Source organism: Ranitomeya variabilis, chromosome 1 (genome assembly GCF_051348905.1).
Source record: "Ranitomeya variabilis isolate aRanVar5 chromosome 1, aRanVar5.hap1, whole genome shotgun sequence".
In the NCBI taxonomy this organism is placed as follows: Eukaryota; Metazoa; Chordata; class Amphibia; order Anura; family Dendrobatidae; genus Ranitomeya; species Ranitomeya variabilis.
Window position 1 is genome coordinate 15,482,755 of NC_135232.1, and position 25,430 is coordinate 15,508,184.

General features: G+C 45.2%; 1 protein-coding gene across 3 annotated transcripts in view; it reads left to right on the forward strand.

Annotated features, from left to right (window-relative positions):
• The window catches only part of LOC143793538 (uncharacterized), a 379,060-nt gene that overhangs the window by 344,315 nt on the left and 9,315 nt on the right, over positions 1-25,430 (forward strand). Inside the window, exons 5-8 of one of the 3 annotated variants that reach the window (XM_077280591.1) lie at positions 4,240-4,337; positions 4,416-4,494; positions 4,595-4,692; positions 4,815-4,932. In XM_077280591.1, the coding sequence (XP_077136706.1) occupies positions 4,240-4,337; positions 4,416-4,494; positions 4,595-4,692; positions 4,815-4,932 (393 nt within the window). The remainder of the gene's footprint in view (positions 1-4,239; positions 4,338-4,415; positions 4,495-4,594; positions 4,693-4,814; positions 4,933-25,430) is intronic. The other 2 variants (XM_077280592.1, XM_077280595.1) reach the window with 2 other exon arrangements.

The following is a 25,430-nucleotide window of genomic DNA, read 5'->3' on the forward strand; positions in this document are numbered from 1 at the left end:
TTTCGCCATATTTCCGTTTTTTTCACAAATGAACGCAAGTCATATTGAAGAAATGTTACCACTATCATGAAGTACAATATGTCACGAAAAAACAATGTCCGAATCAGCGGGATCCGTTAGAGCGATCCAGAGTTATAACCTCATAAAATGACAGTGGTCAGAATTGTAAAAATTGGCCTGGTCATTGAGCTGTAAATTGGCTCTGTCACTAAGGGGTTAAATGGATTACATCGGAACGGAGTATTTGTGTTGGTTTATTTTTTTTGTAGGAGATAGAGGGCGTCGCATGGATTAGCAGTAGTGCTGAGCGAGTATACTCGTTGTGGTCTACGTGTATTTGTTAGTCCTCGGAAATTTAGTTTTTGTTGATGCAGCTGCATGATTTACGGCTGCTAGACAGCTTGAATACATGTGGGGATTCCCTAGCAACCAGGCAACCCCCACATGTACTCAGTCTGGCTAGGAGCCGTAAATCATGCAGATGTGTCGACAAAAACTAAATCTCCGAGCACTAACATACTTGGAGACCACCCGAGCAACGAGTATACTCACTCATCACTAATTATCAGTACAATAAATATGGGAAAAATGTTTTTAGTGTTTTATTTCATTAAAATACTTTATTGTAGCTGTGTCTTTATTTAACATGTAACAACTATAGGATTAGTAATGGATAGGTGTCTTATTGACTCCTCTCCATTATTAAGCCAGCTTGATGTCACCTTACAATACAAAGATGACATTAACCCCCTGTTACCCCATATGCCACCACTACAGGGTAATGGGAAGAGAGGCTAAGTGCCGGAATTGGTGCATCTTAGGCCTGTCCCACACGTCCAGATAATTCCGGTACCGGAAAAAATCGGTACCGGAGTTATCCGTGTCCGTGAGCTCACGTAGGCCATCCGTGTGGCACACGTGCGGCAGCCGTGTGCCTCCTGGGTACCACACGGACCGTGCAGGAGAGACAGCGCTACAGTAAGCGCTGTCCCCCCAGCATGGTGCTGAAGCCGCCATTCATCCATTCTCTCCAGCGCTCGCTGGGGAGGAGGGATGAAAAATCTTTTTGTTTTTTTGTGATTAAAATAAACTTTAGGGCATCCTCCCCCCTCCCACCCCCTGTGCGCCCGGCCGCCGGCATTAAAATACTCACCCGCCTCACTCGACGCTTGCTTTCCGCCTCGCAGCTTCTCCTGTATGAGCGGTCACGTGGTGCCGCCCATTACAGTTGATGAATATGCGGCTCCACCTCCCATAGGGGTGGAGCCGCATATTCATTTCTGTAATAGGCGGCCCCACGTGACCGCATACAGTAGAAGCTGCGGCCAGGACAGGACACTGCGAGGGAGGCAGGTGAGTATTTTAATAACAGCGGGCGGGCGCACAGGGGGTGGGAGGGGGGTGGGGACATGGGTCTTTTATGTTAAACACGAGAAACACAAAAAAAAAGGATTATCCATATCTTCTCTACAGCAAACGCTGCTGCAGAGAAGATATGAATGGAGGCTTCAGCACCATGTGGGGGGGACAGCGCTTGCTGTAGCGCTGTCTCCTGCACGGCACACGGACTGCACACGGAAAACATCCGTGTGCGGTACGTGTTTTACACGGACCCATTGACTTTAATGGGTCCGTGTAATACGTGCGCTCCCACGAACACTGACATGTCTCCGTGTTTGGCACACGGAGACACGGTCCACAAAAAATCAATGACATCTGCACAGATGCATTGATTTCAATGTGTCTACATGTGTCAGTGGCTCCGGTACGTGAGGAAACTGTCACCTCACGTACCGGAGCCACTGACGTGTGAAACCGGCCTTAGAGATGCTCCATTTCTGGGGCGGCTGTGAGCTGGTGTTTGTAGCCGGGGGGGGCCAATATCCATGGGCCCTTCCTAGGCTATGAATATCAGCCCGCAGCTGTCTACGTAGCCTTTTCTGTCTATTAATTATAGGGGGACCCCACATCATTTTTTGGGGGGTCCCCCTATTTTAATAGCCAGTAAAGGCTAAAAATACAGCTGCGGGCTGATATTCATAGCCTAGGAAGATCCATGGGTATTAACCCCTTCCTAGGCTATAAACATTGGCCCCCAGTCGCTGGTTTTCCCTCTCTGGCACAGAAAATTGTGCGGGAGCCCACGCCATTTTTTTTTCATATTTTCTTGTAAATTAAATAGATATTGCGTTTAAGACCGGGATCACACTTGCGAGAAACTCGCACGAGTCTCGCACCTCAATACCCGGTACTGGGACCAGAGTGTGTGGCTGCATGTATTTCTAAGCAGCTGGATGCTCCGGTCCGAGTGCGGGCAGCAGAGCCGGGTACTGAGGTGCGAGACTCGTGCGAGTTTCACACAAGTGTGACCCCGGCCTAACGCAGATTTTGTGTGTGTGTCTCTTTAACTCTTTATGTACCATTTTATTATGTTTATTGCTAAATATTGGGCTTGGTATTTATCTATATCTATTATCTTTCTATAAATCTATCATCTCTATCTATCGGTCTATAGATCTATCTATTTTCTATCTATACCGTAGATATATCTATCTATCTGTGTGTGTAAAAATTATTCTTCAATTAAGTATGTAAATGAAGAGGTTGGACAAGAAATGACATCACAATTCTTTTTCTTTTTTTGTTAAATAATAGATCTTTATTTAGCCTACAAAAACACATACAAATCCGCATGGGAAAAAAACTCATGAAAATCCGCATCAAAAACGCCTCAAATCCATGTGGATTTTTACCTGCGTTTTCTGCCAAGAGATGCAGAATCTGCACAGATAATTCCACAGGCAAATCTGCAACGTGTGCACATACCCTAAAACATAAATTAACTGTGGTTTATTATATCTTTGGGAAGCAAAGTGCAATTTCCCTACCCACACCCAGTCATCATTTCTGCCACACCTGTTCTCAATCAAGAAATAACTTAAATAGAACCCAAAGATCCTCAAAAGCTAAACATTATGCCATGATGCAAAGAAATTCATGAACAAATGAGAAACGAAGTGATTGAGATCAGGCTAGAAAAGGTTATAAGCCATTTCTACAGCTTTGGGACTCCATTTGAAACCACAGTGAGAGTAGTTATCCACAAATGGAGAAACCATGAAACAGTGGTGAACCTTCCCAGTAGTGGCCTGCAGACCAACATTACCCAAAGAATACAGCATTGACCCCTCTATGAGGTCACAAAAAAACCCACAACACCATGCAAAGAACTGCAGGCCTCACTTGCATCAGTTAAGGCCAGTGTATATGACTCCACTATAAGAAAGAGAATGGGCTGCATGGCAGAGTTCCAAGACGAAAGTCACTGCTGAGTGATCGGAACATAAAGGCTCGTCTCAGTTTTGCCAGAAAACCTCTTGATGAGTTTAAATAATTTTGGGAGAATACTTTGTGGACTGACGAGACAAAAGTTGAACTTTTTGGAAGATGTATGTCCCATTACATCTGGCGTAGAAGTAACACAGTATTTCAGAAAAGTAACATCATACCAATAGTAAAATATGGTGGTGGTACTGATATATTCTGGGGCTGTTTTGCTGCTTCAGGACCTGGAAGACTTGTCGTGATAAATGGAATGATGAATTTTGCTGCCTACCAAAAAATCCTGAAGGGTAATGACCGGCCATCTGTTTGTGATCTCAAGCTGGAGGCCACTTTGGTTATGCAGCAGGACAATGATCCAAAATACACCAGCAAGTCCACCTCTGAGTGGCTTTAGAAGAACAAAATTAAGACTTTGGGGTGGCCTAGTCAAAGTCCTGACCTTAATCCGATTGAGATGCTGTGGCATGACCTTTAAAAAGGCGGCTCATGCTCTGAAACAATCCATTCTGGCTGAATTACAACAATTTTGCAAAGATGAGTGGCCATAATTCCTCCAGAGCGTCGTAAAAGTCTCACTGCCAGTTATCGTAAACACTTGATTGTAGTTGTTGCTGCTAAGGGGGGCCAACCAGTTATTAGGTTTAGGGGGCAATCACTTTTTCACACAGGGCCCTGTAGGTTTGGATTTCTTTTTCCCTTAATAAGACCTTCACTTATAGACTGCATTTTGTGGTTACTTGTGTTATCTTTGTGCAATATTTACATTTGTTTGGTGAACGGAAACATTTGTGTGACAAACATTCAAAAGAATAACAGAGACAGGGCAAACACTTTTTCACACCACTGTATTGACAGATACACGTCAGGTGATGTATTCAGTCTGTGTCTCCACAGATGGACCTAGGAGAAGAAATCCACCAGAGAGATGTTCCCGTCCTCTGTATCCCCAGGACTGTCCGGAGGAGAATCACAACATCCCGGAGGATCATCAGGTAGATGACACTGAAGCCTCCACAACATCTGACCATGAAGTGATGGGACCTGAGCTCATCTTACATTTTTCTTTTTAGGGTGAAGATCTGATTGATATTAAGGTTGAGGTTATACATGGAGCACAAGAGGCGATCGCAATATGGGCCGATCAGCAGGGTGAGGAGGGGAGACTGTCATGTCTGTTCTGTGGTCACCTACTACTACTTCCTCTCATCATCACGTCACACAATCTGTTAAATCACTGTGTTTTTTACAGATGGATCCAGGAGGAGAAATCCACCAGAGAGATGTCCCCGTCTTCTGTGTCCCCAGGACTCTCCAGAGGAGAATCATGATGTCCCGGAGGATCATCAGGTAGACGGTGCTGAGCCCTGTACCGGATCTGTATATGGGGGGACATTTCTGATCGAGGTCATAGATGTCACAGATTTTGGTGGTTTCTTGTATTGTGCTGATTGTTACATCTGATATATCAGGAGGAAGATCCGACTAAGAATATAGTGAAGGATGAGACAGAAGAAGAAGCGATGACGAGGGGGGATCAGCCGTGTGTGAGTGACGGGAAGGAGAAGATTCCGGGAGATGTTTCCACAGGTGTGTGATGATGACCGTCATGTGATGATGACCATTGTGTGGGGTCTCCTTTGTAGTGAAGCTTTATCCGCTATTCACATCACAGCAGAAGTGTCCGGTGATGGCGCGGCTGCTCCTGTAGAGTCCGGCGGTGCACCGATGAATAACGGGGCCGCCTTCACACCTCTTCTTAATGATTTAGGAAGCACAGATTTAGTTTTCCTTTACCTTTGTTAATATTACTTCCATCCTTTCCATCCATATTTTTTTTCCACAAGTCCCGTGCTGCCATATAAATGACTGAGCTTGTGTTACAGGTTATGAATCTCCCCGTCCTATAAATCCTGGTGATGTAGCAGCCTCTGCCTGGTGCTGACGAGTGACGACACATGTCACATGTAGAGTTGTCCTACCGGTCCCCTCTGTTTGCCTCCCACGGCCTCCTACACTGAGGCCGATGTTCTGGTCCCTCTACATCCAGGCCGGTCGCCCAGTGGCAAGAAGAGCCCTGTGGTAAGTCAGTAAGTGCCGTGCTATGGAGGTGTGGGTCAGGCTGTCGTCCCTCTGCCACTATGGAGGCCATCTTGGATGTAGGAGGACCAGAACACAGGTCTCATTCGGAGGCAAGTGGAGGACACCAGGTAGGTGAAAGTACATGACAAATGTTTAGTCCCTCCTCTGTGCCGCGGGTGGAAAATTGCTTAATCATAACAGGGATTACGAGCTTGTATCTACAAACAACTGTGGTGGCCACATTTAGGCCATGTGCACACATTCAGTATTTTTCGCGTTTTTTTCGCGTTTTTTCGCTATAAAAACGTGATAAAAACGCGGAAAAAACGCTTACATATGCCTCCTTATATTTACAGTGTATTCCGCATTTCTTGTGCAAATGTTGCATTTTTTCCCGCGAAAAAATCGCATCGCGTAAAAAAAAGCAACATGTTCATTAAATTTGCGGAATTGCGGGGATTCCGCACACCTAGGAATGCATTGATCTGCTTACTTCCCGCACGGGGCTGTGCCCACCATGCGGGAAGTAAGCAGATTATGTGCGGTTGGTACCCAGGGTGGAGGAGAGGAGACTCTCCTCCACGGACTGGGCACCATATAATTGTTAAAAAAAAATAATTAAAATAAAAAATAATGATATACTCACCTTCGATGGCCCCCGCAGTCTTCCCGCCTCTCACCGCTGCATGCTACCGCTTCCGTTCCTATAGATGGTGTGGTGAAGGACCTGCGATGACGTCGCGGTCTTGTGATTGGTCGCGTGACCGCTCATGTGACCGGGACGTCATCGAAGGTCCTGCACACACACAGCATCTATAGGAACGGACGCCGCTGAGATCAGCTGTTTGCAGGTGAGTATAACCATTTTTTTTTTATTATTTTTAAACATTCTATCTTTTACTATTGATGCTGCATAAGCAGCATCTATAGTAAAAAGTTGTCAAACAGTATGTTTGACAAGTGTGACTAAGGCTACTTTCACACTAGCGTTAACTGCAATACGTCGCAAATGCGTCGTTTTGCTGAAAATACGCATCCAACAAAAGTTCTTGCTGGATACGTTTTTTCGTCATAGACTAACATTAGCGACGCATTAACGACGCATTTGCGACGCATTGCCAAACGTCGCGTCCGTTTTGCGACGCTTGGGCATGTGTTAGCGGACCGTCGGGAGAAAAAAACCTTACATGTAACGTTTTTTGCTCCCGACGGTCCGCTTTTTCCGACCGCGCATGCGCGGCCGGAACTCCGCCCCCACCTCCCCGCACTTCCCCGCACCTCACAATGGGGCAGCGGATGCGTTGGAAAAATACATCCGCTGCCCCCGTTGTGCGGCGGAGACCACGCTAGCGTCGGGAACGTCGGCCCGACGCACAGCGACGGGTCTTTCCCGACGCTAGTGTGAAAGTAGCCTAACCTGTCAGTCAGTTTTCCAAGCGATGCTATAGATCGCTTGGAAAACTTTAGCATTATGCAAGCTAATTTCGCTTGCAAAATGCTAAAAAAAAAACGGGAAAAAAAACGCAAAAAAAAAAAAAATGCGGATTTCTTGCAGAAAATTTCCGGTTTTCTTCAGGAAATTTCTGCAAGAAATCCTGACGTGTGCACATACCCTTAAGGCCCCGTCTCACATAGCGATACGAGCTGGCCGTGATCGTTGGTAAGTCGCTGTGTGGTCGCTGGGGAGCTGTCACACAGACAGCTCTCTCCAGCGACCAACGATCAGGGGAACGACTTCGGCATCGTTGAAACTGTCTTCAACGATGCCGAAGTCCCCCTGCAGCACCCAGGTAACCAGGGTAAACATCGGGTTACTAAGCGCAGGGCCGCGCTTAGTAACCCGATGTTTACCCTGGTTACCAAAAAAAACAAACACTACATACTCGCCTTTCGGTGTCCGTCAGGTCCCTTGCCGTCTACTTCCTGCTCTGACTGACTGCCGGCCGTACAGTGAGAGCAGAGCGCAGCGGTGACGTCACTGCTGTGCTCTCACTTCTCACTGTACGGCCGGCAGTCAGTGAGAGCAGGAAGCGGACGGCAAGGGACCTGACGGACATCAGATGGTGAGTATGTACTGTTTGTTTTTTTTTCACATTTACGCTGGTAACCAGGGTAAACATCGGGTTACTAAGCGCGGCCCTGCGCTTAGTAACCCGATGTTTACCCTGGTTACCAGTGAAGACATCGCTGGATCGGTGTCACACACACCGATTCAGCGATGTCAGCGGGACCTCAACGACCAAAAAAAGGTCCAGGCCATTCCGACACGACCAGCGATCTCGCAGCAGGGGCCTGATCACTGATACGTGTCACACATAGCGAGATCGCTACTGAGGTCGCTGTTGCGTCACAAAACTAGTGACTCAGCAGCGATCTCGCTATGTGAGAAGGGGCCTTTAGAGTTTTCGTTATCTGATAATCATGTTGGGTCAATGAACATATAAACATTGAGACAAAATACTGCCCTGTGCTGGCGGCCTTTACCATACACGGATTATATCCCCTGTCAGCTTGTCATTCATGGGCAATATTGTAATATGGATAGATTCACTATATGGAGAAGAGTATTGGGCCGCCCGCATTAATCATTGCATTCTGGCTTCTACTTCAGTCCCCATTGGTGTATAACATCCAGACCCGTTGCCCCCCAGTATATAACGTCCAGCCCCGTTTCCCTCTCGTGTATAACTTCGAGCCCAGTTCCCCCCCCCCCCGGTGTATAACATTTTTATTTACTTATTTTTACTCATTTATATAGCGCCAATAATTCCGCAACGCTTTACAGACATTATTGGCGTTGTCCCCGTTGGGTCTCACAATCTAAATTCCCTATCAGTATGTCTCAGGAATGTGGGAGGAAACCGGAGAACCCGGAGGAAACCCACGCAAACACGGGGAGAACATACAAACTGCAGATATTGTCCTTTTTGTGGGACGAGTTGACGTTTTTATTGGTAACATTTTCGGGCACGTGACATTTTTTGATCGCTTTTTATTCCGATTTTTGTTAGGCAGAATGACCAAAAACCAGCTATTCATGAATTTCTTTTGGGGGGGGGCATTTATTCCGCGTTTGGTAAAATTGATAAAGCAGTTTTATTCGTTGGGTCAGTACGATTACAGCGATACCTCAATTATATCATTTTTTTATGTTTTGGCGCTTTTATACGATAAAAACTATTTTATATAAAAATTAATTATTTATGCATCGCTTTATTCTGAGGACTATAACTTTTTTATTTTTTTGCTGATAATGCTGTATGGCGGCTTGTTTTTTGCGGGACAAGATGACGCTTTCGGCAGTACCATGGTTATTTGTATTTGTCTTTTTGATCGCGTGTTATTCCACCTTTTGTTCGGCGGTATGATGATAAATCATTGTTTTTTTGATTTTTTTTTTCAAATTTTGTTATGGTGTTCACTGAAGGGGTTAACTAGTGGGATAGTTTTATAGGTCGGGTCGTTACGGACGCGGCGATACTAAATATGTGTACTTTTATTGTTTTCTTTTTATTTACATAAAGAAATGTATTTATTGGAACAGTTTTTGTTTTATTTAGGTTTTTTTTTTGTTTGTTTGTTTTTTTACTTTGTCTCAGGTGGGGACATAATGGTAAAGTGTCAGATCGCTGATCCGACACTTTGCAATGCACTGTGTCAGATCAGCGATCTGACAGGCACTGCAGGAGGCTTGACTTCACCTGCCCTCAGCAGACGCTTGCAAGCCACCTCCCTGCAGTATGCTTAAGGCCCCCCGCGGCCATCTTGTATCCGGGGTCTGCAGGGAGGAGGACGGAGGACTTGCTCAGAGCAACGCGATCACATCGTGTTGCTCTGAGGGTCTCAGCGAAGCACGCAGGGAGCCCCCTCCCTGCGTGGTGCTTCCCTATGCCGCCGGAACGCTGCGATCCTGTTTGAGCGCAGTGTGCCGGGGGTTAATGTGCCAGGAGCGATCTGTGACTGCTCCTGGCACATAGTGCCGGATGTCAGCTGTGATAGTCAGCTGACACCCGGCCGCAATCAAGTTGACCCCAGGATAGTGGGCATGTTGCTGGGGAGTAATGGTGGAACCACACGCAGAAATGGCAATGTCAGGCATAAGTCGGTTAGTAGAGGGAGAGAACACGAGTTCAGTTTTTGACGGGTTCATTTTCAGTTAGAGGGAAAGCATGATGTTGGAGACAGCGGTAAGACAATCACTGGTGTTTTTTAATACTGCAGGTGTGATGTCAGGAGACGATGTGTATAATTGGGTGTCATCAGCATAGAGATGGTACTGGAACCCAAATCTACTGATTGACCAATAGGGGCAGTATACAAAGAGAAGAGGAGGGGGCCTAGGACCGATCCTTGAGGAACCGCAACAGTAACGGGAAGGTGAGAGGAGGAGGAACCAGAAAAATATACAGTGAAGGAGTGGTCAGAGAGATAGGAGGAGAACCAGGAGAGAACGGTGTCCTTGAGGCCGATGGAGCGGAGCATAGTGAGGAGGAGCTGATGATCCAGTGTCGAATGCTGCGGAGAGATCCAAGAGAATTAGCATGGAGTAGTGACCATTAGATTTAGCTGTTAGTAGATCATTGGAGACTTTAGAGAGGGCAGCTTCGGTAGAGTGTAAAAAGCAGAAACCGGATTGTAGAGGGTCGAGAAGAGAGTTATCTGAGAGATAGCAGGTAAGATGGGAGTGGACCAGGCGTTCCAGGAGCTTAGAGATGAAGAGAAGATTAGACACAGGTCTATAGTTAGCGCACAGTTTTGGTCGAGGGATGGTTTTTTAAGTAATGGATGTATGATGGCATGCTTAAATGTGGAGGCAAATATACCAGAAGAGAGAGAAAGGTTGAAAATTTTTGTGAGATGAGTGGTGACAGCCGGGGAAAGGGACTGGAGGAGATGTGACGGAATGGGGTCACTGGTGCAAGTGGTTGGACAAGAAGAAGCAAGGAGCCTGATTGAACCAGTCACAGAAGAAGTAAAGTCAGAGAGTGAGCTAGATGCAGTGGGGAGGGAGGACAGTGCATGGTATGAGGGGATTGGGAGATCATTTCCTGTCAGATATGGTCATTTTTTTCTTTGAAATAATTGGCCAGATTGTCAGCGTGGATATCCGTGGTTGGGGCCTGCTCTCTTGGGTTGAGTAGGGAGTGAAATGTGTCAGAGAGTTTTCAGGTTATTGGACAGGGAGGTGATGAGGGTGTTGAAATAGGTTTGTTTGGAGAGGTGAAGGGCAGAGTTGTATGTTTTAAGCAAAAACTTATAATGGATAAAATCTTATGTTGATGATTATGGCTTACAGCCAATGAAAACCCAAAAGTCATTACCTCAGTAAATTAGAACAATTAACATACAACACCTGCAAAGGCTCCTAAGCGTTTAAAAAGGTCCCTTAGTCTGTTTCAGTAGCTCCACAATCATGGAGAAGACTGCTGACCTGACAGATGTCCAGAAGGCGTCATTGACACACTCCACAAGGAGGGGAAGCCACAAAAGGTCATTGGTAAGAAGCCGGCTGTTCACACAGTGCTGTATCCAAGGAGATTAATGGGAAATTGAGTGGAAGGAAAAAGTGTGGTAGAAAAAGGTGCACAAGCAACCGGGATAACCGCAGTCTGGAAAGGATTAAGAAAAGGCCATTCAATAATGTGGGTGAGATTCACAAGGAGCGGACTGCTGCTGGAGTCATTGCTTCACCACACACAGACGTCTCCAGGACATGGGCTACAAGTGTCACATTCCTTGTGTCAGCCACTCATGACCAATAGACAACGCCAGAAGCGTCTCACCTGGACCAAGGAGGAAAAGAACCGGACTGTTGTCAGGGGTCCAAGGTGTTGTGTTCAGATGAAAGTAAATTGTGTATTTCATTTGGAAATCAAGGTCCCAGAGTCTGGAGGAAGAGTGGAGGCCACAATCCAAGCTGCTGGAGGTCTAGTGTGAAGTCTCCACAATCAGTGATGGTTTGGGGAGCCATGTCATCTGCTGGTGTAGGTCCACTGTGTTTTATCAAGACCAAAGTCAGCGCTGCCGGGGGCGTGGGCTAACACTCCATGTGAGCAGACAGCTTTCAGGACTCCTCTGTTGTAATCCTGATTGTATCTGGTTAAAAGTGCCTCCAGAGTACCAGTACTGCCCTATACCAGTTGCAGAAGATTGCAGGAACCGACTCTGACGTACGGTATAATTGAGGACTGCAGCAATGGTGAGAAAAAAGCAGAGGGAACGGGGAGCCAGGTCCATGATGGCACCAACAGTGTGGAGGAAGTGGAGAAATCCGGTGCAGCTAATGCAGCATACATAAAGCGGCTTGAAATTGCTGCTAAACTTGAAAGATTTGCATGGGTGGACGGAGCAGCACAGGAGGTGTCCGAAGGGGGTGAGGAGGAGACCGGGGAGAAACTGGATGGAGAGGATCTGGAGGACTGTGCAGCACAGGATTGGCCAGAGGGAGAGGAGAGAAGGCTGGAGCGGGAAAACGTGATGCAGGAGACTTCTGAGGAGCCCCTTAGTAGGGGAGCCCACAATGAGAGACATATGATCTGGTTAAATTTTGAAAAACTGCACTAACTACCCTTACAAAGAGAGTGGACGGTACGGTATAAAGGAGGAAATGAGCAATATGAAGGCAGCCATTAACAAGGCTGATACCAGAGTGCGGGTGGTGGAACAAAGAGTGAGCACACTGGAGGACCAACTTTCTAAGCTGCCGATATCCCACACTCAATGCATGCAGCGGTGTGCCATACTGGCTGATAAAAATGACAATTTAGAAAACCTCTCCAGGTGGAATAATGTGCGGTTGGTGGGCATCCCTGAAAAGGCAGAAGGGACTGATCCTACAGCATTTGTTGAGGACTGGCTCCGCAATACAATTGGTGCTGATAATAGCTGACCAAGCTGTTTGCAGTGGAAAGAGCACACTGCGTCCAAATGAGGCCCCTCCCTCCGGATTCCTCCCCCCATACCATCCTGGCCAGGATCCTTAACTATAGGGATAGAGACATTATCCTATGGAAGGCAAGAATGGCTAAGGATATGAGTATTAAGTACCAAACAGTGTCCATATACCCCGACTACTCGGCTGAGGTTCAGAGACAAAGAACTCGGTATGGTGGGGTGAAGAAAAGGTGAAGAGATATCTGGAACTGGCGTACTCTTCTTTGTATCCTGCTAAACTCAGGGTTGTGGCCCTTGGATCTGCTCATTTTTTTCCAACTCCGGAGGAGGCCACCAAGTGGCTGTACTTGACCGAGAAAAGGATTAGAGCTAGTAAAGGAAGGGAGAAGTGAGAAGACACGCTGAGAGACTTGGTGGGCCGTATACTTGTGCAGGAGGAAAGATGGATGGTTCTGTTATATAGAGTTTTTTTTATCCTGCGTTCTAGTTATTATGGACAATGGAGGGACTGTAGACATTAGCACATATAAGCAGAGGAGAAATGGAGGAATTGAAAGTTATTCACAGTTTTGAGTTAACGTTTGTGAGTTTGCTAGGTATAGAGTTACCCACTCACTAGCTTAGAGGGGAGAAACATATTGGGAGGCTTTGGTAATGGTTTGTTATGTTCATCAACAGTGGGGTGGAGGGGGAGGCCCTTCACGCTATGGGTTGGTTCTAGGGGGTTCTTGGGAGAAGTATTGTCCACTACAGGATTGGGAATGTATACGCATAGGGAAATACAGTATGGTGGGTGATGAGATTAAAATTCTTAATTGGAATGTGAGGGGATTGTCTGATGGATCATGAAGAACTGCGATTATGGACTATATTAGGAAGGAGGGACCGGACGTGATATGCTTTCAAGAGACACATTTGATTAAGGAGAAGGTGGAGGTGTTGAAGAGAAGTTGGATCGGGAGGGCATATCACTCCATGTACTCATATGCCAGGGGGGGTCTCGTTGTTGATGGGAGCATGCACACCCTTTGAGGAAATAAAAACCATGTCAACAGTGAAGGCCAATACGTTTTTGTAATCTGTAAAATTTATGAACAATTGCTATGTATAGTGGCCATGTACATACCACCTCCGTAATCGGGGAGGAAGATCCAGGAGGTGATATATTTGTACAAAAGGTTTGTGGGACTACCGTTATTAATTATTGGTGATTTTAATAATATGAGGGATGGGATAGGCATAAAAAGGGAATAGGAAAAGGCCGGAAATTGACATCATTTGGGAACTATGTGAAAGAGCTTGGAATGGTAGACCTATGGAGGGTAAGGAATGGGGATGTGGTGTGTTACTTCTGCTACTCTACTACTTATGGATCTCTCTCGCGAATTGATTTGGCGCTAAGTAATGAATGGTTGGCACAATTGATTTGTGGGGTGCAATATCTTCCGAGAGTGATCTTGGACTATAAACCTCTGGAGCTGTTTATTAAAAAGACAAGGGGAGGTCTGGACAGGGGAGTGGGTGGGATGCCATGAAGGCATATTTTGAGGGGTCTTCTGTTTTGAGAAATTTCTAGATGTAAGTCTAAAACTAGATCGGAAGACAGGGCTGTGATGGAGGCTTTATAAAGGGTGGAAAGGGAACTGATAGTGAACCCATCAGTTGAGCGTTAAAACAGGCTCAAGGCAGCTCAGGAGGGAGTTAACAAACTATAAAGAGAGTAGAGCAAAAGATCTTTCCAGAAGGCACAATTCTACGATGAGTGGTGGCAGCACAGAGGGACTCCTCATTTGCATACAAACTGAAGACGGAAGAGGGGATGGAGGTGGTGGATACGGAGGATATACTGGAAGATTTTAGACGATTTTATGAGCAACTATATACTTCTGAGTTAAGTGCCTCATCAGCAGAAATGGAAGGGTTTTTTGTGGCGGCGGGACTCCCTGGGATTGCAGAGTGACAGGAGGAGACTGGAAGAGCCTGTAACACAGGAGGAGATTGAAACAGCTATAATGTCTGACAAATAATAGGGCCCCGGGGGCAGATGGACTCCCGGGTGAGATCTATGAACAGTTGGTTAAAATGGTAGCACTTAGACTAAAGGCAGTCTTCGAGGAAGCTTTGGAGTGTGGTGCACTGCCGTTGTCCATGAGGGAGGCTGTGGTAGTGCTCATCCTTAAGGAAGGTAGAGACCCGAGGTTAGCAGAGTCCTACAGGCCCATTTCGCTGCTGACGGCAGATGTAAAAATTATGGCCAAAATTATAGCCAACCGATTAGCGAGTGTGGTGCAAGATCTTGCCCACCCCGATCTATCCGGATTTATGCCGAACAGGTCTACAGCAATAAACATACGTAGACTTTTCCTTAATCTGCAGCTGCTGTCGGATAATGAGGGTCATAGGGTGGTAGTGTCGTTGGATGCACGTCAAGCATTAGGCAGTATTGAATGGAGCTATCTTTGGAAGGTGTTGGAGTGCTTGGGATTTGGACCAACCTTCATATCATGGATGCGGCTGTTGTACACATCCCCAACTGCTAGGGTCAGGGTTAATGGGCAAACATCCAGACAATTCGCTCTTCACAGGGGGACCAGACAGGGGTGTCCACTGTCTCTTCTACTTTTTGTGTTGGCAGTGGAGTCCTTGGCGCAGACAATTAGAACGGCAGGTCAGGGGGTTTAAATATGGACCTATTGAGGAAAAAATAGCTTTATACGCAGATGATGTGCTGCTTTTCCTGGAAGACCCTGATGAGTCCTTGCGGGGTGTGATGAGCATCCTTGGGAGATTTGAGGCTATGTCAGGCCTGGTAATTAATTGTGAGAAATCCAACATTCTAGCTGTGAATGGGAGTGGTGAAGACTTTAGGATAGAGGGGGATGGTAGTAGGCTGGCGATTGTGCGGCAGTTAAAGTACCTGGGCATTCAGGTATCGCTCCCACTCTCGTGCTATATAGACCTGAATCTGATCCCGCTATTGGGTAAGTTCAGAAGCAGATTACATCTATCAGTTGTAGGACGTACAAATCTGATTAAAATGGTGCTGATGCCCCAGGTGTTGTACGTGCTGCACAATGCCCCCATATGGTTACCTAAACTATGGTTCCATACAATCAATTCTATATTTAGAGATCTTGTGTGGGGGAAAAAACAACTGAGGATTAGACTGGAAATATTGCAGAGGCCCAAAAATGAGGGTGGCTGGCACTCCTGAGCCCGTGGATTTATTATCTAGCAGCTCAGGGCCAACAGCTGAGGGGATGGAGAGAGACAGAGTGCACTGGTTCGGTAGGGCGGATATTGACTTGCTACTGGGGAGAGACTTATTGGTTCAAGGACTGGAGGCAGGAAGTTTTAGTAAACTGGGACTGTTGTGCCCCACTCTAGCCCTGGTACACAAGGTGTCGGAGGAGATTAAAAGGATTAGGGGAGTGGAGGCCCTGACTAACTATTCCCCTATATGGCAAAATGAAAAACTGCTGGAATTTGACAAAATGGGGGAATTTAAAAACTGGACGAGGAAAGGAATTCAATACATGGCCCAATTACAGGACTCGCAAGGACTAGTGACTTTTGAGGAACTACAGGAGGAATATGAGTTACCCGAGATATGTAGGTTCCAGTATAGACAGCTCTGTCACGCTTACATAGCGCAGAGTAAGACGGTTTCTATGAGGGACCAAAAATACACATTGGTGGACTATGTGTGTAGTGATGGGGGAACAAAAGAAGTTATGTCGGGTATTTATAAAGACTTAATGCACACCTTTTTAATCAATTACTAGATCAAGGCTAAAGAGAAGTGGGAAGACGAATTGGGACCGATAGAAGAGGATAAGTGGGAGACGATTATGGAATACATACCCCAATTGTCACGTAGACTCTCACAAATATATGTGCTCCATAGAGTGTACAGGACCCCTAAAGAATCTATAGGGCAGAACTGAGACAGACTTCTGGATGCCCTCGTTGTGAGGCTGATGGGGCCGGGATCTTACATACAGTGGGGCAAAAAAGTATTTAGTCAGTCAGCAATAGTGCAAGTTCCACCACTTAAAAAGATGAGGCGTCTGTAATTTACATCATAGGTAGACCTCAACTATGGGAGACAAACTGAGAAAAAAAAAATCCAGAAAATCACATTGTCTGTTTTTTTTATCATTTTATTTGCATTTTATGGTGGAAAATAAGTATTTGGTCAGAAACAAAATTTCATCTCAATACTTTGTAATATAGCCTTTGTTGGCAATGACAGAGGTCAAACGTTTTCTGTAAGTCTTCACAAGGTTGCCACACACTGTTGTTGGTATGTTGGCCCATTCCTCCATGCAGATCTCCTCTAGAGCAGTGATGTTTTTGGCTTTTCGCTTGGCAACACGGACTTTCAACTCCCTCCAAAGGTTTTCTATAGGGTTGAGATCTGGAGACTGGCTAGGCCACTCCAGGACCTTGAAATGCTTCTTACGAAGCCACTCCTTCGTTGCCCTGGCGGTGTGCTTTGGATCATTGTCATGTTGAAAGACCCAGCCACATTTCAACTTCAATGCCCTTGCTGATGGAAGGAGGTTTGCACTCAAAATCTCACGATACATGGCCCCATTCATTCTTTCATGTACCCGGATCAGTCGTCCTGGCCCCTTTGCAGAGAAACAGCCCCAAAGCATGATGTTTCCACCACCATGCTTTACAGTAGGTATGGTGTTTGATGGATGCAACTCAGTATTCTTTTTCCTCCAAACACGACAAGTTGTGTTTCTACCAAACAGTTCCAGTTTGGTTTCATCAGACCATAGGACATTCTCCCAAAACTCCTCTGGATCATCCAAATGCTCTCTAGCAAACTTCAGACGGGCCCGGACATGTACTGGCTTAAGCAGTGGGACACGTCTGGCACTGCAGGATCTGAGTCCATGGTGGCGTAGTGTGTTACTTATGGTAGGCCTTGTTACATTGGTCCCAGCTCTCTGCAGTTCATTCACTAGGTCCCCCCGCGTGGTTCTGGGATTTTTGCTCACCGTTCTTGTGATCATTCTGACCCCACGGGGTGGGATTTTGCGTGGAGCCCCAGATCGAGGGATATTATCAGTGGTCTTGAATGTCTTCCATTTTCTAATTATTGCTCCCACTGTTGATTTCTTCACTCCAAGCTGGTTGGCTATTGCAGATTCAGTCTTCCCAGCCTGGTGCAGGGCTACAATTTTGTTTCTGGTGTCCTTTGACAGCTCTTTGGTCTTCACCATAGTGGAGTTTGGAGTCAGACTGTTTGAGGGTGTGCACAGGTATCTTTTATACTGATAACAAGTTTAAACAGGTGCCATTACTACAGGTAATGAGTGGAGGAAAGAGGAGACTCTTAAAGAAGAAGTTACAGGTCTGTGAGAGCCAGAAATCTTCATTGTTTGTTTCTGACCAAATACTTATTTTCCACCATAAAATGCAAACAAAATGATAAAAAAAACAGACAATGTGATTTTCTGGATTTTTTTTTTCTCAGTTTGTCTCCCATAGTTGAGGTCTACCTATGATGTAGATTCCAGACGCCTCTCATCTTTTTAAGTGGTGGAACTTGCACTATTGCTGACTGACTAGATAGCGGTTATTAACACTGTAGAGGGAGTGTATGACTGTAGAATTGTGAGGGATCCTGTGGTTTGTATTTTAGGTTATGTGGAGGAGATTCAGATTCAAAGTCAGTTCAAATTGGCGATAGCTAGGATGTTATACATTGCATGTAAATTAATAGCCAGGCATTGGATAAATGATGAACCGCCGACGCTACAAGAATGTTTTAGACAATCAGACTTTATTGTAAATATGGAAAAAGTTATTAGCGAACGTGCTCACTACTACTCGTTACTCGCCTGAGTATCAGTGTACTCACCGAGCTCCGGGATTATTTGGCTGTAACTGGTGTCCCCACCCAGAATTTTTGGCGGACTTTAGAGACCCAATCACGGTGCAGGGATTGTCTGCCAGGCCATGAAACGCCACAGCCATCTTTGTTGTGGTCGTGCAGTGATTGGCTGGGCCGCACAGCATCATCAAGAGTATAAGAGATGCAAGTCCAAAAGCAGAAAATTGGCACCGCTGGGTTGCACTTACCCCTCGTGCTGGAAATGTATTCCAAATGGCAGGGAACTCGTTATCTCCAAAGGAGACCGTCTTGTTGAGGGTGCTGCATCCAAAGATTTCACATATAATGATTGCAGTACAGAAAAAAATTGCGCACTCCTCAGTCCTGACGATAAAAACTTCTTCTTTATTGATGCATAATCACAGGTACAAGCGGGTGAGTTCGGGCAGGGTGGGTACACGGGACAACAGCTGTTTCGCGCAAAAAGTGCGCTTCTACAGGTCCAGAACGTCAACGGAACAAGGAAAAGGGGACTTATAGTCCTGCTCAGACCGAAGGGCCGCCTCTCCTGCTGACGTGTACCACCGGTGGCACTAATTACTACGTGACGACTACATATTTTAAACACACAAATACAAAACATCAAATTGTTACTCAACATTAATATATAATTTAAAATCTAAAAACCACGATTAGATGCATTGTCCTGACCTATCAAAAGGAATTATAAATGCGGCATGAGTTGGAAGGTACAAATACAAACATAAATGGTGTATCCTGCATGTAACTTTAAACATTGAAACAACTCTAGGTCATACGGACAAGGAAGGGTGACCCAGTCTCATAAAAAGACCGACATATCTAGGCGCTCATTCAGACCCATAGGGCCCGTGGCGTTGGTCGCAGTTTCAAGATAACCCACAGTTTATAAAAGATTGGGAGACCATTCTTTTGAAATGCTCACAAGATTTGTTGGAATTGGTGTTACAGCAAAATATCGTTAATTATGAAACAACTAAAATGGACTTGAGCAAAACAAAAGAGGAATTGAAAACGAGACTATCAGAATCTCAATGGGCAGCGCTGACTAAAAAGTTGGATATTAAATTAATTAATTTACAAACAGAAATTAAACAAAGAAAAAGGGACAAGTTTGTTCGGGATAAAGCAGACTTCGAGTCGGGCAATATATTCAATTGGAACAAAAGAGGTCCGGGTCAGGGCAATAAAATATTTGCAAGAAAATCCTATAGGTTCACACCTTATAACAATAAAAACAATAAGAGACCCACTAGGAAGGATTATCTGACCACAGATTCCGACTCGAGCGCAAACGAAGACCCTATATCCACAATAGACTCTGAGGAGGCTTCAATCGTACACCCACTCCCTTTAGGAAAAGAACACGACGAGGAGGGAGGAAGCGCCGCAATAAGATCTGTAAGGAAAGGAAAAAGGAAACAAGTCTCGTGGAAACCACCGGCATAGAACATGATTCATCGAATGTGGTTATTAATTTGACTGATCATACTTTGAGTAAATCCCATTTGTCTGCATTAGCAAAAGGTCTGAATTTTTGTCTCCCCGAGCCGTTTAATATGGTGGATTTCAGGATTGATATGTACAAGGCGGTAAGAAAGATACACTTGTTTAAAATGTATAAAACGAAAAGTAATAAATCTGCTGCCATAGCGTTACCTGCTGAAATTCCATGTACAGTAGGTCCCCTAGGTTTCTTACCACCCAATAATCAAACAGAAAATATAGGCGAGGATGTCCAGTTATTGCTGAGTCTCACGGATTCCCAGGAAATAAGCACACATAATGCCACAATAAAGCCTTTTTTGGGAGGGGTTAAATCGTCTTTTGTACCTCTGGTGTCACCCGGTAACCCGGTGGACATTTTTGAGGCACAGGTAATCAAGGACGTAGAGGCGCTACTTTATCAAACATCACCACCCAATTTATCTTTATCAGAAAATAAAGCTCTGAAAGAAATAAGAAGTTGGCAGGACACGGTGGTTCGCCCCTCTGACAAAGGAGGTAATATCGTCCTTTTGTCAAAAGATCAATACATGTCAGAGGCTTTAAGACAACTAACGGATGTTACGACTTATGAAAGAATTAAAGGGGATCCCACAATAAAACAGCAATGTGCATTAAGATCTTTATTAAGACAATATGTAGAGAGGGGTGCTATCTCAAAGAAGCAGGCAGAGAAACTAATACCAGGGTCACCAAATAAACCCCATTGGTACTATGTACCTAAGATTCATAAATCAGCTAATAACCCCCCAGGACGCCCCATCGTCTCTGGGGTGGGTTCCCTCACGGAACCGTTATCTAGGTACCTGGACTGGTTGTTGCGTCCCTTGTTACAGGATGTCCCTTCTTACATTAAGGACACCAATCACCTGCTTCGAGTATTGAAAGCTTTCTCCTGGCAGGAAACCTTTAGTTTAGCCTCCATAGACGTAGAGAGCCTGTATACAAGGATCCCACAAAATCTAGGGGTGGAAACTGTAAGAGAGATCCTTGGCCAAACACCGACAGATGTCCAGACGATCAACTTTATATGTGATGGGTTGACTTTTGTGCTCAATAATAATGCATTCATGTTTGATAACATATGGTATACACAACGGGAAGGTACAGCCATGGGTACGTCGGTATCATGTACCCTGGCGAACCTTTTTCTAGCATACTTCGAAGAAAAATATGTGTATTCGACTAATAATCCTTTTCTTAGGCACATAAAGTCATTCATCAGATATGTGGATGACATCTTGGTAATATGGGACGGTGCAGTGGAGGACTTTACTAAATTTGTTGATTACTTGTCAGATAATAATAATATGAATATGAAATTTACCTCCACTTATGGGGACCAGACATTGGAGTTCCTGGATGTCAAGATTGCCATAAAAGAGGGGGTAATAGTCACAGAAGTCTTCCGTAAATCCACTGCATCCAATGCACTCCTCCATTTTAAAAGCGCACATCCGCATTACACAAAACGGGCATTACCCTTTAGCCAGTTCTTAAGAGTGAAAAGAATAAATAGTTCCGTCGAGGGCTATGAACAACAATCTAAACAATTGTATAAACGCTTTGAGCAGCGAGGGTATCCACGTCCTCTTTTGGACGCAGCATTGAAGCGAGTTGAGAAAGAAGCTCCCGGCACTTTAAAATCAATTGATAGAGCCAATACAGATGATAATAAACAATTTGTTTTTAGTTTTAAATACGGCCCCATGGATTCATATATTAGATCCACAATCAGAAAGAACTGGCACATTCTGAGTAAGGACGGGGATCTGACAGAAAGGTTGCTAGAAGGTCCCCTCTTTGCAAGTCGACGCAGCAGGAACATCGGGGATATGTTGGTACGTAATCGGGTCACCACAGACCGTTCAAACTGGTTAAATAAGGACACCCCAAAGGGAAATTACAAATGCGGACAATGCAGTATATGTCCACAACATATCATAGGTGGTACTGTTCAGATAGGACCAATAAAACATGAAGTCAAGGATTTTATTTCATGTAAGACCACCTATGTTGTTTATGTGATTTTCTGCAAATGTGGCTTTTATTATTTGGGTAAAACCATCCGCCCTTTGTATATTCGTGTAAAAGAGCATTTTGCATCAATTCGGACAGGGAAGGGTGTCCCCCGACTCATTAATCATATCAGACAATGCCATGCGGGCAATACCCAAACATTATCTTTCGCAGGCATATCACGGATCTATCCACCGCAACAAGGAGGGAATCAGAATCAGCTGTTGCTAAAATGCGAGGCTCGGTGGATTATGCGCACCAACGCCACGGGCCCTATGGGTCTGAATGAGCGCCTAGATATGTCGGTCTTTTTATGAGACTGGGTCACCCTTCCTTGTCCGTATGACCTAGAGTTGTTTCAATGTTTAAAGTTACATGCAGGATACACCATTTATGTTTGTATTTGTACCTTCCAACTCATGCCGCATTTATAATTCCTTTTGATAGGTCAGGACAATGCATCTAATCGTGGTTTTTAGATTTTAAATTATATATTAATGTTGAGTAACAATTTGATGTTTTGTATTTGTGTGTTTAAAATATGTAGTCGTCACGTAGTAATTAGTGCCACCGGTGGTACACGTCAGCAGGAGAGGCGGCCCTTCGGTCTGAGCAGGACTATAAGTCCCCTTTTCCTTGTTCCGTTGACGTTCTGGACCTGTAGAAGCGCACTTTTTGCGCGAAACAGCTGTTGTCCCGTGTACCCACCCTGCCCGAACTCACCCGCTTGTACCTGTGATTATGCATCAATAAAGAAGAAGTTTTTATCGTCAGGACTGAGGAGTGCGCAATTTTTTTCTGTACTGCAATCAAGAGTATAAGAGACCTGGCGCGGCCCTGCTCGTCACATTCATCTCCGGATTCAGCGAGAGTAGGGAGATATGCTGCCGAGATAGGGTCAGAATCGTGTTTTTAATAGTTAGTGTAGGTCTGCAACTGTTAATTCCACAACTCCTGAGAAGCCAACAGTCATTTTTAGGGCTAATTCGTGGGTTCCGAGATTGCAGCGCTAGGCAGGCACGGCATATCCACATCAGTGCTAGGCCTGCAGGCACGGTATGTGCGTCCATTTCTCCCACTGCATCCCTCCCAAACCTCCATAACTGCCTGCTGCTGCTTATTTACTATATACCTAGCTGCAGTTTTCATTTTTTATTTATTTTTTTTAATTCACCAAAAAGCAAAAAACACATTAAGGCTACGTTCACATTTGCGTTGTGCGCCGCAGCGTCGGCGCCACAACGCAAACAAAAACACGGCAAAACGCATGCACAACGCTGCGTTTTGCGCCGCATGCGTCCTTTTTTCTATTGATTTTGGACGCAGCAAAAATGCAACTTGCTGCGTCCTCTGCGCCGGGACGCGTGCGCCGCAGTGACGCATGCGGCGCAAAACGCAAGTGCACCACATGTCCTTGTGCCCCCATGTTAAATATAGGGGAGCATGACGCATGCGGCGCCCGACGCTGCGGCGCGGACCGCAAATGTGAACGTAGCCTAATACAGTCTGTTAAGTCAGACTGAGTCGTGGTGTATCTGTTTTTGAAAAAACGTACTTCCGCAGGCATACGTAGCATAGTTCTGTGTGCTATCGTTGTTCTTTTTTTTGTTAAATTCACCAAAAAGCAAAAAACACATTAATACAGTCTGATAAGTCAGACTGAGTCCTGGTGTATCTGTTTTTGAAAAATTGTATTTCTGTAGACATACGTAGCATAGTTCTGTGTGGTAGCCATGTGCCACTCTTTTTTTTTTTTTTTTTTGTTTTAAATTCACCAAAAAACAAAAAAGGCCTCATATCGGCGTGCACCAAGATTGGGCATTTTAGGCTGTTTTTGCTGTCTGTTACTCTACTTATATACAGCACAATTTTGCTTTTAAAAAAAAATACAGGCCACATATTTGGCGGTGTCTTATTTCTGTGACAGTCCTCATATATCTGCGTGCTCCAAGTTTGGGCATTTTAGGCTGGTTTTCCACTGTTTTTCCTGTCTGTTACTCTAGTTATATACAGCACTATTTTGCATTTAAAAAAATACAGGCCACATATTTGGCAGTGTGGTATCGCTGTCAGATGTCTGATGCATTTGTGGCCTACAAATTGTGGAAATTCAGGCCTACATTCTGCTGTATTTGCTGTCTGTTACCGTATTTCGGTACACTATTTTAGCTTAAAAAATACAGGCCAAACTTTTTCCCAAACTTTGCACTCCTTGTGAGAGTCCCCCATGCCTCAGAGCCAGGGCGATGGGAGGGTATGGGAAAACTCTCCCCGAACTTTGCCAGTGTTCTACTGCCTCTGCTGGATTGGAGTTGTCTCTCTCACCTGTACTCCTTACTTGGCCAACGAACTGTGACCTCTTCTGCCAGCGTTTTCAGATGGGAATTTTTTAAATAATTCAGCAAGAAGGGCCCTATGGTACTCCAACATTGTAGTACACTTGTCTTGCTCTGGAATAAGCGATATAAAGTTCTCCTTGTAGCATGGGTCTATAAGTGTCAACAATGAGTATTGCCTGTCACCCAAAATTTTGAGAACGCGAGAGTGACGGCAAAGGCAGCTTAACATAAACTCAGCCAGCAAGACTGCAAAAAGTCGATACTTCCGTGTCCTCACCAAGAGGACAACTGACCATGGTCTCCCCTCCTCCTTGTCCTCAGGCCTCCACGACTTTCGACAAATTCCAGTAATATCATTGTAAATACATCATTGTAACTACATTCCCCTGTAGTTTTTATCTCCCCCACCTCATTGTAGATTGTAAGCTGTCACGAGCAAGGTAGTTTTATTTCTGTTTAATTATTGTATTTTTGTTATTGTTGTTACTTAGGACTGTTGTGTTTCAAACTGTAAATATGTTGACGCTATATAAATCACTATAAATAACTATAAATATTAATATTAGAACACAGAGAAGCAGGATAGAGATGTTAGTTATGGCCCATTTCCACTCACCGTCTTGGTGAATTCCTCAAAGTTTTGGAGGATGGTACATATGTCTGACATCCATGTCCACTCCTGAAATCGTATGTGTGAAGTCAGAACTGAATACCTACCGCCTTGTTGATGCTAGTAGTCATCAACAACTGCCCTCTTCTGCTCACAAATTCTTTCCAAAATATGCAGTGTAGAGTTCCAATGCATGGGGAGGACATCACACACCAGTCGGTGAGCCAGAAGCTGCAAGTGCTGCAGAAGCACGTCAAGGGTGGATGAAGCTCTAGCTGACTTTCTAAAATGGGTACACAGAGCCTCGTACTTTTCCTAGCAGATCTGGCACCTCCGTGTCGCTTTTCAGAAAATGTTGAACAATGAAGTTAAGCACATGGGCCAGGCATGGCACATGTGTGAGCTCTCCTCGACACAGAGCAGCCACCAGGTTCCAGCTATTGTCACACACGACCATGCCTGGCTGTAGGTTCAGCGGTGTCAGCTACAGATCTGCCTGCTCTTTCAGTGCTGTCCACAACTCTTCATCATTGTGCGGCTTGTCACCTAAGCATATTCGCTTCAGCACAGCCTGTTGCCACTTGGCTGAGGCAGTGCTGCAATGCTTCCAGCTTGTGACTGATGTGCTACTTTCGGAGATGGAGGCTGAAGAGGAGGAGGTGCAGGAGCTGAAGACTGTGGGGGCAACCCAGATTGACGTAGGGCCCGCAATACTTGGGGTTGGGAGGACGTGCACCATCCCAAG